Genomic DNA, 12641 nt, shown 5'->3' with positions numbered 1-12641 from the left:
ATGAACAATTTTCCAAAATGCTACACAGAATGCGGAAAATATTATGGAGCAATTTTTTCTTCCGAAATACTCAAAACTATGAAATTAATTTTTGTCCTACTTTCTTACATAATGTTTCAGGTTTCAATGTAGCACTTTAAATAATAAAATGTTCTTAATACTTACTTGATCTGTAAGGATTGGTGATGCAAATTCCAACTGGTTCTCTTTCTAAAGGCATTCAATGGAGACATAGATTAATAAAATGAGTTACGATTAAAATTACAACAGATTCACATATTAACAAACATTCAGTTTCTCTTAAAAATTTGCATAACTTTCCCATAAAATTAAATGCCAATTACAATTGCTTCTCAGTTTGCCTTTCTACTGTTGTTTTTTTCAAAATATTGGTACATGAGGCAAATTGCATTTATGTCAATGTTGAGTTTCTGATTGCTGGTCATTAGGGATTTTAATGGAGGAACTGTTCAGTCAGGTCCACTGATCAACAAGCAGGACAGACCTTTGAGTAACTCCTTTTCCCTACTTGTTTCCCGTTCCCAATGATGGGGTTTATAGTAATCTGGGATGTTATGATTAAGGTTATCCACCAGGTGGTGCTGTAGCCAATGCTGCTGCTAAGGTCAGAGGTTTGCTTCCTGTCAAGGTCAGCAAAGGTGCAATTCCTGGAAGCAGGCCTGCCTGGTTGTCTCGCAGTCATTCAATAAAGTACTCGTCTTAATCCTCATACCTCGCCTCTTCGAGTTCCTTGTCTCACTACATGGATTTATCACATTTGGCAACGAGGTAAAACAGGACCCTGAATAAGAGAAGTCTGCCAGGACATTTAAACAACAAAATCACGAGCTGCAGTTAGCTACCAGTTGGAAGAGAGCATGGCTGCCACGGTAGGAATGGTTTCCGCTTTTGATATTCAAGCACAAACTTGGGAGGAATACTGTGAAGTGTTGGGTTATTTTTTCGAAGCAAATGAAATAAATGATGCCGGAAAAAGGAAAGCCATTCTGCTTAGTTCAGTGGGAAGCCAAACCTACAGTTTGATGAAGAACCTGCTCAGTCCTGAAAAGCCTGGAGACAAATCATTTGTTGAATTAGTGGCTGTGCTAAAAGAACATTTCAACCCTAAGCCTAGTGAGATTGTACAGCGGTTCAAGTTTAATTCAAGGAACAGGAAAGAGGAAGAGAGTGTAATGGACCATGTAGCGGTGTTGTGTAAATTGGCACAAAATTGCAATTATGGGAACAACCTGAAGGAAATGCTGAGAGATAGGCTAGTTTGCGGAATAATGGACAACTGAATGCAGCGCAGATTATTATCCGAGACTGGGCTTACTTATGAAAAAGCATTGGAACTTGCTCAAGCCATAGAGACAGCGAACCGAGATGTAAAAGAAATACAGGGTTCAGATAGGGCTAATGCTACGCAAGTTGCAGGTCAGGTTGTTGTGCACAAGTTGAACATGCATCAGAAACCACAACGTGAGCATGTGAAGGCATGTTATAGATGCAAGGGCGATCACCTGGCGAGTGAATGCCGGTTTCTGGAGGAGAAGTGCTACAAGTGTGGGAAACAAGGACACATAAAACGAGCTTACAGGGCAAAATCACCTGTGGAGGAGTCCAAACCAAAAGGGGGAGGACAGCAAAACCAAGGGAGAGAAGTGAAAAAACATGGAGCACACCACATCAGCGGGGAAGCTGAGGAAGAAGAGGACATGTTCATAATGTATGGCATGTTAGAGAACATTCCAAAAGTGGCTCCTATCACATTGCAACTGACAGTAAATGACTCTAAGGTGAACTTTGAAGTGGATACAGGGTGAGGCGTGACCATAATGAACAAGGCAGAGTACTCAAAATTGTGGAACCGTGCAAAAGTTCCAGAGTTAAAGCCTTGCTCCCTGCATCTTAAAACATATACAGGTGAACGAGTAGCGACATTAGATACAGCTAAGGTAACTGTGCAACACAGGGACACAGTGGAACAGCTACCTGTAGTTATAGTATCGGGTACCGGACCAAACCTGTTAGGTCGGGGCTGGATAAAAGAACTTAACTTAGACTGGGGAGCAGTACATCAAATAGATGCGGGCAAACAGTTGACTTTGCAAGAAGTGTTGAGTGAACATGAGAATGTGTTCAAGGAGGAACTTGGCACATTTAATGGCCCCCCAGCTAAGATTTATGTAGACAAGGAGGCACCGCCAAGGTTTTTTAAACAACGACCTGTGCCTTATGCCATGAAGCCAAAGGTAGAGGCTGAGCTTGACCGTCTATTGAGAGAGAACATACTGGAGCCAGTGAAATGTTCGGAATGGGCAGCTCCCATAGTATCTGTTTTAAAACCGGACAATTCAGTAAGGCTCTGTGGAGACTATAAATTGACAGTCAATCGGGTGTCCAAACTAGAGCAGTATCCTATTCCCAAAACAGAGGATCTCTTTGCAAACCTGGCTGGAGGAAAGAAATTCACAAAGTTGGATATGAGTCATGCCTACTTGCAGATTACACTGGATGACGAATCAAAGAAGTATGTCACCATAAATACACACAAGGGCTTGTTTACATATAACCGCTTACCGTTTGGTGTCTCATCTAGTCCAGCTATCTTCCAGAGGACAATCGAAGGTGTACTGCAAGGGATTCCACATGTTTCCATCTATCTGGATGACATTCTGGTGACGGGAAGAACCGACCAGGAGCATCTGAGCACTCTGAGAGAGGTACTACAGAGATTGGAGAGGGCAGGGTTCCAGCTCAAGAGGAGTAAGTGCACTTTCCTGGGGAATGAGGCAGTGTTCCTGGGACACAGAGTGGATGCCACCGGGCTCCATCCACTCAAGGAGAAGGTACAAGCACTGTAGGACGCCCCTGCTCCTACCAATGTGGCTGAGTTAAAAGCTTACCTGGGACTGCTGAACTATTATAACAGGTTTTTACCAAACTTGTCAACTGTGTTAGCACCTCTTCACAAACTACTGCGCAAGGAGACACAGTGGCAGTGGGGAGAGGAGCAAGGGGTTTCATTTGAACAGTCTAAGAAACTGATGCTGTCGTCGGATGTGCTGGTTCACTACAATGCAGAGAAAGACATCATTCTCTCTTGTGACGCTTCACCTTACGGGGTGGGGGCAGTTCTTTCACACTGCATGGAAGATGGAACTGAAAGACCAATAGGGTTTATGTCCCGAACTCTAACACCAGCGGAAAAAAACTATTCCCAGTTAGACAAAGAGGGGTTAACAGTAATGTTTGGGTTACAGAGGCTCCACAAGTACATATATGGCAGGAAGTTCACCATATGCACCGATCATAAACCTCTTATCTCTCTTTTCAATTAAATGAAAGCAGTTCCACAGAGGGTGTCACCCCGGATCCAGAGGTGGGCAGTGACGTTGAGGGCATATGAGTATGTCATCGTCTACAAGGCGGGCAAGTACCATAGGAACGCAGATGCCTTGAGCCGTCTTCCACTGCCAGGCACACCTATCCGTGCAGCTCCAGAGGACAGAGTGTTGATGTTGGAGGACACTGACACGGCATTTGTGACTGCAGAGCAAGTAAGAACATGGACAGGTAAAGATCAAGTACTGTCTAGTGTTCGAGAATATGTGGTGAGGGGATGGCCACAGTATCCGGAAGGGGCTGACTTCACACCCTACAGTGTCAGGAAAACAGAGCCGAGTGTGCAGGATGGTTGCGTGTTGTGGGGAGCACGAGTGATTATTCCACAGCCAGCACGACAGTCTATCCTAGAGCAACTACATCAGTGACATCCTGGGGTCTCGCGTATGAAAGCCTTGGCTAGGAGTTACTTGTGGTGGCCAAAGCTAGATGAGGAGATAGAAAATTTAGTCAAGACATGCAGCACTTGTCAGGAACACCGGAAGGCACCAGCAGTGGCTCCTCTCCACCCCTGGGAGTGGCCGGATAAACCATGGAGAAGATTGCACTTAGATTATGCGGGTCCATTCATGGGGAAGATGTTCCTCATAATCATTGATGCACATTCCAAATGGATGGATGTTTATCCTGTAAATTCTGCTTCCGCCACTACTACTATAGACTGCCTGCGTCGGAGCTTCAGTAATCAAGGGCTACCGGAGATCGTGGTGAGTGACAATGCCACTTGTTTTGTGAGTACAGAGACAAAAGAGTTCTTGAGAAAAAATGGCATAGTGCAGGTGACCTCGGCTCCATATCATCTGTCCTCGAATGGACTTGCGGAGAGAGCCGTACAAACATTTAAGGAGATGATGAAAAAAAGTGCAGAAGGGAGTTTAGCAGCCAAAGTGTCACGGGTTCTGTTCAGCTACAGAATAACACCTCAATCCACCACAGGACTCTCTCCTGCTGAGATGTTATTAGGTCGTAGACTACGCTCCACTCTTGACCTTGTCCACCCAGACCTAAAATGGAAAATGGAAAACAGACAAAACAAACAAAAAGAGAACCATGACAAAAGAACAAAGAGCCAAAGCTTTGGAGAAGGAGATGCGGTCCTTACCAGGAATTTCAGTTATGGACCAAAGTGGATTCCTGGCTTCATAGACTCAATGACAGGTCCAGTATCATACAAGGTCATGTTGGGAGATGGTAGGGTAGTACGCAGACATGTAGATCAGATACTTCCCAGACAAGGGGAAATTGAAATGAAGGTTCCAGATGCAATGACTGAAGACAGGGTTGCCCCCAGTTATCCAAGTGCATCTGTGGTGCCACCACCAGGGACAGAGCTAATTCCACAGGAACCTATTCGTCAAGAGGAAACCATCGTTGCAGAGTCAGATACTCTGAGCACTGCTCAGGAGCAGCTGGTGGCTTCACCACAAACAAGCAGGGACTTTACTGTTAGATGCTCACAAAGGCCTCGCAAGCCACCAGAGAGATTGATACTGAACTGTTAGATTCGTCAAGTATGGAACATGATGAATGGAGACTCCTTATGTGACCCTCAGGAATGGTTGGTTGTTAAGAAATTCATACTGAAATCTTAAGGGGGGAGGGATATAGTAATCTGGGATGTTATGATTAAGGTTATCCACCAGGTGGTGCTGTAGCTAATGCTGCTGCTAAGGTCAGAGGTTTGCTTCCTGTCAAGGCCAGCAAAGGTGCAATGCCTGGAAGCAGGCCTGCCTGGTTGTCTCGCAGTCGTTCAATAAAGTACTCGTCTTAATTCTCATACCTCGCCTCTTCGAGTTCCTTGTCTCACTACATGGATTTATCACAGGGTTTAATATTACAGTGTAACAAGTTGACATAGGCAGCTTCCATTTTAAACGTGAACATAGAAATGTATATAATACAACTATAAAATTAAGGACAGAATGTATTATTTTAAATGGGGACTAAATTATGCCTGCAGGCTCTGTTCCAATTATCCCTTGGTCTCTAATCCTGCTTCAATTGAAGACTACACTTGGTCTTGACTCCCCATATGTAATGGAGATCAAATAGTGTTTTTTTAAAAAAAGAAAGTCATTTCATTCAGCGTTCTCTGACCTGGAGCTGGAACTTACAAAAAGTTACAAATGCCCTTGATTAACCTCAGGAGTTTGTAAGCAGCTACAGTTACCTGGATTTGCCTATTTAGAGCTCTTGTTCACAGGGAGTACTTGAGTAATGATCTTAAAGAGACAGGCAATATTAGCAGCAAAACATAACAGCTGTGATCCATACATCAGATTACCTGTGAGCAACACTACATGAGATCCATTTGAATGTATAAAAATAAAAATTATACAGGAAAAAACCCAGAAAGGATGTCAAAGTTAATCATACTTATTTCAACTGCTTGATAAATCCTTTAATAAATAAGTCACTTTTTACAGAAATGAAATTACAGTGTTGTATATTACTGTATATAAAATTATATATGTCAGTAAATTAGACAAATAAGTTACCCAAGTTTCAAGCTTAGGATGAAACTGTAAACCACAAGACATCATCTGAAGCCTTTCTGTAAATGTCTTATCACTTATTTCTAGCCATCGTCTATTGTATACCAAACAAAATAAAGTAAAAAGTGCTTGAAGTAAATGGCTGGGTCAAACACTACTAATATTCAATAACACTCACCCAACTATAGAATACAACTTCAGTTTTATTGTTGCTGAGCAGCTCAGTATTATCTTCAGGATTAAATAGTACACAAGTCTAGAAAGAACAACAGTGTAACTTAAAAAAAATACCATCAAGCTACTTTTCAACCTGTTACAAAGTCAACTCCACTTAAGTGACTATCTGACAAATGACCTTAAATTAAAATAAATTAAAAATCCAAAGCCATTTCCAATCTAGATCTATTAGATTCATTCCGGATAACTGAATAATTATGATTATAAACTACTGTTAAGCAAAAATGCTTTTTTTGAACACATTACAGATTTTAGAGCCTGAGTTACACAATCACTTTCTGACAAACGTCTTTACAATAAAAAAGGTCAATGCAAGAACAAGCATTTTGCATTTTAGAAAATGTTTCCATTACAATTAATTTTAGATCAGGAATTACATAACACAAAAGCTGTACTTAATAATACTAATAAAGCTGTGAAGTATTGGCAAGTGAATATTGATCACTTTATGACTAACTGGTCACTTTCTCAAAATAAATGAAGTATATTATAACAACACAACATTAGAATGAGTTTTGATGCAAGGTAAATATGCTCTATCAAAGTAACCGAGAACAGAACTAAGGCTTTTAAACATTTAATTATGGGACAAATAATGTTTGTACATCGAAATCTTTTTATTATTTTGGTTTCTTAAGGGCCAAAATAACACAAAATATAAAATTACGATAAATAATTTTTGAAGCAAAGTATATTTATAATATGTAAAAAAAATATTACTTCTGCTCAAGCTTCCTGTCAACTTTTTTCCATTATAAATTCCTATGTCTACATTTATAATGGAAACTGCCTATGTAAACTTGTCACACTGTAATTACACCCGTCCCTGAATAAAAGCACAGTGGGAGAGTCTAATTAAATTGGGACAAGTTTATGTAGACCGTTTCCATTACAAATGTGGGCATAGGAGTTTTTAATGGAAATATAAAAATAAGAACAGAATATATGTATACCATGCATATGCTATTCGACTTATTTATTTTAATGTAACTTAACTGATGCAAAAAAAATTGTAATGTATGATAATTCTTCAAAAATGTACCTGAGGGCCAAAAGCAGGACTCAGGTCGACAGAACAAAGTGGTCCTTTATTTTCTGAAGTCCAGTCCCAGATAGACACATGCTTAAAAAAAAAGTATAAAATACATAGTTTCAGCCGCAATGAAATGAACATTGAATGAGATATAAATACTTATGACAAAATACCATGGCACTAAAATTTTAAATCTTTGTTTGAATCTCTCCAATCAGATGTGCACCCCCAAAGCATAGAAACATCCCTAACCAAAATTACAAACTATATTCTATGTGACTGTGGTGCATTATCCCTCCTCACCCTTCTCAGCATCTCTGTAGCCTATGACATGATCGACAACACAATCCTCCTCCATTATCCAGCTCAATGGAATAGTCCTCACTTGGTTCCATTCATAACTATCCAATCATAGCCACAGTATCTCCTACTTCTATTCCCACTCTTGTACTGCTACCACTGGAGATTCACAAGGATTTCTTTTTGGCCCCCTCTTTCTTATACACATGCTTCCCCTTGGCGACATCATCCACAGACATGGGGTCAGTTTCTACATGTAAACTGATGACACCCAGTCCTAACTCTCCACTACCACTTTCAACCCCTCCACAGTGCTTGTCCAGCATCCAGTCTTGGATGAGCCGCAATTTCCTCCAGTTAAACATTGGGAAGGCCAAAACCATCGTTACAACCTCAGTATCCTTGCCAACAGCTCCATCCCCCTCATGGACGACTGCCCAGTAAAATTGCACCTGGGTAATTGGGTTTTGAGGCAGTAAAATTTTCAACCTTGGCATCCTATTTGACCTTGAGCTGAGCTTCCAACCAATAACCTCTCCATCACAAATATTGCTTACTTCCACCTCCATAACATCGGCCACTTCCATCCCTACCTCAGCCCATCTGCTACGGAAAGCCCCATTCACACCTTTGTCATCTGCAGACTCGACTATTCCAATGCATTTCTCCCCTAGCTCCTATCTTCCACCCTCCATAAAGTTCTGCTCAAAGAAAACTCTGCTGCCCGTATTCTATCCTACACCTTGTTTTGCTCGCCATCACACCTATGCTCGCTGACCATATTGGCTCTTGGTTGTCCATACATGTGTTTAAATTCTTTCATGGCCTCACCTTTCCCTATCTCTGTAACCTCCTCCAGCCCTACAACCCCCCTGCCCCAAATGCTTCCTGCCTCGGACTCTGGCCTCTGGTGCATCCCCACCTCCTTTGCCCCACCAATGGTGGCCATTCCTCCAGCTGCCCAGGCCCCATGCTGTGAAATTCCCTCCCTAAACTCTCCACCTCCTTTAAGACCCTCCTTAAAACACATCTCTGTGAACAAGCTTTTACTTTTTTTTCCTGTGAAGTGCCTTGGGATGTTTTACTACATTAAGGCGCTATATAAATGCAAGTTGTTGTGGTTGATTACTATTATTATCCAAATCTATTACATAAAAAATAATAATTGGCAGGAAATGTGTTGCAAGGTTGTAAAACAGACTCTAGAAACTTGGATAAAACAATGAAAACAACTTACAAACAACATTGGAAAACAAGAGTTTATTTCAAATTACAAATGCATCTAAACACTCTAGGGTTGATTTTCAAAACCCTGGACCCTATGGAACACCCAATTACCCAGGCGCAAAGGTCAGAAAAAAGGGGTGAAGACCTGTTTTGCCAAGTTTCCATCCCTGTAATGTTGCCATGGGACTTCTGGGGCTTCTCTGGGGATGGAATTGGGCCTGCACCTACAGCGGGGCAGGCCCATCACAGCAATGTCAGTGAGCTGGGAGGGAGTGTCCCTGGCATCCTATCTTATTTTCCTTGAGCAACGCTCGCTGAGCACTCCAGCACAGGGGATCCCAGTGAAACATTGCATTGTGGGCTGACCTTTGACCTCCACCAATGGGAGGGCCTGCAGGGTACCCAGTTGGCATGCTGAAAATATAAAGGTAAGTATTCTTATTAGGGCCTCCTGTCCCCACCCTCCCAGGATGCTTACAGGTAATTGCATCCAGAAGGCTCCAATCTTGGTGTCCCAACACGCAGCAGCGAGCCTTAGAGGCCAGTCCCTGACAGGGAAAGCCTGACATTGGGGATGTCTGGGCTATGTTAATTCCATGGGAAACTCTTCAGGTGTGCTGCTTTCGGCTAGTACTGGAGCAGAGATGGAGCCAGGAAAATCAGCTCTACCTATTCTGTCTTGTATTATATTTTCCTTCCAGTTTTCTCCCCTTCTCTCACTCCCTGAAGGCACAGTGCTTCTGGGCTACAGCTCTACACGTACCAGCAGCCCTTCAATACCTCGTCTAAGTAGCCAACCTTATATAAGGTTAAATATTCAGTACTAATAGGCTATTCAAACAAAGAGACATAAAAGGGATCACATCTAGGTGAACCAGTTTATACCCCTAAGGAGCAAGAGCTCTACTTGCCCAAAAAAACCAGCCATGGATAACTAGAGATAAGGGGGACAACATAAAACTAAAAGAAAAAACATACAAGAATGCAAAAAATAGCACAGATTCTGGCGAATGGGAGAGATACAAAGGGTAACAACACAGATGATAAGAGCTACAAAAAGGGAGCATGAAAAGAAACTTGCAAGAGATATCAAAATCAACACAAAAAACTATTAAAATTGTATTAGAAAAAAGAGGATGGCTAAGAGCAATGTGGGCCCCTTAAAAACTGATAATGGTGATATTATAAATGAAAATAAGGAAATGGCAGACATGTTAAATAATTACTTTATGTCAGTATTTACAGTAGAGGAAGAGGATAGCATGCCGGTCATCCCAAGGAAACTAATATTGACTCAGGGATGGGACTCAGCAAAATGAACATAAACAAATTAACAGTAATGAAGAAAATAATGGCACTAAAGAGTAACAAATTCCCAGGACCAGATGGTTTTTATCCCAGGGTTTTAAAGGAAGTAGGTGAGAACGTTGCAGATGCCCTAACTATGATCTTCCAAAGTTCTCTCAATTCAGGAACCACTGCTTTAGATTGGAAAATTGCATATGTCACTCCACTATTTAAAAAAAGTGAGAGAGGAAAACCAGGGAATTACGGACCGGTTAGCCTAACATCTGTTGTCGGGAAAGTAGTTGTTTATATAATTATGGATGGATGGAGTGACTGAACACCTTGAAAATTTTCAGCTGATCAGAGAGAGCCAGCATGGATTTGTGAAGTGCATGCCTGACGAGCCTGAATGAATTTTTTGAAGAGGTGACTGAAGTAGTGGACAGGGAATGTCTATGGATGTTATTTATATGGACTTCCAGAAGGCATTCGCTAAAGAGATTGTTAGTTAAAGTTGAAGCTCATAGAATTGAGGGCAAATTATTGACCTGGTTAGGAGATTGGCTGAGCAGCAGGAGACAGAGGGTAGGATAATGGCCATCTAATTGGCAGGATGTGATATGAAGGGGAACTGATAGGGTAGATAGAGAGAAACTATTTCCGCTGGTTGGGGAATCTAGGATTAGGTGACATAGCCTAAAGATTGGAGCCAGGCCTTTCAGGAGTGAAGTTAGGAAACACTTCTACATGCAAAGGGTGGTAGTTTGGAACTCTCTTAGGTAAACGGCAGTTGATGCTGGATCAATTGTTAATCTTAAATCTGAGATTGATAGATATCTGTTAACCAAAGGTATTAAGGGATATGGGGCAAAGGCGGGTATGCAGAGTTAGTTCACAGATCAGCCATGATCTCATTGAATAGCGGAAGGGGCTAAATGGCCTATACCTTTTCCTATGTTCCTATGCAAACTGTCCTCATCCAACATTCAAAGGTGTACTTTCTGGCAGAAGTCACTAGATAACAAACATAAGCAGGAACCCAGGCTGATTTTTACCCTCTGTAGCCCAGGTATTTTAAGGCCCCTATTGCTGCCCTGGCTGTAACATTCTGTTTTCCTTTTTTTTGCATTAATGAGCTTTTACATTCTAGCTTTACTATTGGAGTTCATGATTTCCATTACTATTTAACACCAGCTGTTAGTTTTACTGTGTCTCTTTGATAAATATGACTAAAAGGGGGAAGGGGTTGAAAAATGATAATACAAGACAAGGATTTTTTAAAAACTGGACAATAAAATGCCTCATCTTCTCACAGGACAGATAATTCTTTATCGAAAACTGATATTCTTACTTCCTGGGGTAAAATACTCCTGTATATATTGTATTAGAGTTAATTATTGAAAATATAGTCAAAGGAAGTAAAGCTAATTGAAAATCATAATTCTTTGTTGTGCACCTGAACTGATCCAATGCCAACTGTTGCAAGGTACTTGGCATCTTGAGTCATAGCCATGGCACCAACTCCACCCTCTGGATGACAGTCAAAAAGTGTTTGTATAGGTATACTGGAAGCCAAAATAGCAAATACATAGTGGTTACAAAGTATCTAAGTTCAACATCACATTTACAAAAACAATTAACATTACATTAATGGTTCAAATGCAGTAACTAATTTACATGCAAGGTGACATGAATCAGTCATTCATGAAAGAAAGACTTATGAAATAATACTGAGCGGCCTGAGGGCGGCGCTGTCCAGGGAGAGTATAAATACTCGGGCACGGGCCCAGCTTGCGCAGGACATTCTTAACAGGAACTAGTGAATGACACAACTAGACCTCCATGTTGTAAAACAGTTGATTAAAGCTTTGTTTAACACTTAGACCAAGTGCCTAGTCGTTTACTTACGTCACAAGGTACCATCTCTCTTTCTGAATATGCAAAAAATATATATTTTTAAAACAAATATTGGCTCATTATTGCTGGGAATGGAATGCTTTCCATTTGGGCTACCCAGCATTAGCATCAAGCACTCCCTAGTCAGGTAAAAATAGTTAGATACAGAGTAAAGCTCCTGCTTCTCTGCCTCAAAAGGCCTCGGGCACAAACTCAAAAGAGCATCACTTACTGTCCCAGTGTGATTTTTTTTCCATTTCTCACACCAGCTATCTTGTGGCCTCTCTGAGTGAGACTGCCAAACTAGGGGGAGTACTGTGCTCAATCTAGTTCCTTGTGGGCTGTGGGTAAATGCCGACAAAGAACTAGATTTAGACTACCCAAATTAATTTCTCATAGGACCTTAATGGTCAGCAGAAAGAGAAAAATTCTATCCCATCAGTCTGTGCCAAATTTTAACTTACTGCACCACCTGGTGCTCTGCCCCCACCCCAAAATCCATTTTTATCATTAATGTGAACATATTATTTGAAAATTCAGCATTTTGCCTGATAAACTGCTGTACTTTTACCTGGTTCGAGGACACTCAGGCTTCGTTAAAGATTTCCTGATGTGATGCTCTGGTATATAATGGAGTATTAACCAATCATGTCATTCAGCATGTTATCAACTACAATGAAATGTTTTCTGCTACTGGCCAACAGCTTTTGAAAGCTGCAAAGGACTAAAAAATAACACATAGCACCAGAAATTGTATG

General features: G+C 41.3%; 1 protein-coding gene across 1 annotated transcript in view; it reads right to left on the bottom strand.

Moving 5' to 3' along the window:
• The window catches only part of cfap251 (cilia and flagella associated protein 251), a 161898-nt gene that overhangs the window by 102381 nt on the left and 46876 nt on the right, over positions 1–12641 (bottom strand). Inside the window, exons 6-9 of the mRNA XM_085961638.1 lie at positions 11444–11552; positions 7183–7263; positions 6082–6159; positions 166–210 (exon numbers count right to left, since the gene is read on the bottom strand). Coding sequence (XP_085817764.1) covers positions 166–210; positions 6082–6159; positions 7183–7263; positions 11444–11552 — 313 coding nt within the window. The remainder of the gene's footprint in view (positions 1–165; positions 211–6081; positions 6160–7182; positions 7264–11443; positions 11553–12641) is intronic.

The sequence above is a fragment of the Somniosus microcephalus genome, chromosome 19 (assembly GCF_052327205.1).
Source record: "Somniosus microcephalus isolate GS21.2 chromosome 19, FLI_Smic_1.0, whole genome shotgun sequence".
In the NCBI taxonomy this organism is placed as follows: Eukaryota; Metazoa; Chordata; class Chondrichthyes; order Squaliformes; family Somniosidae; genus Somniosus; species Somniosus microcephalus.
The sequence above is the reverse complement of the archived record's forward strand: the minus strand, read 5'-3'. Positions and strand labels throughout refer to the sequence as shown.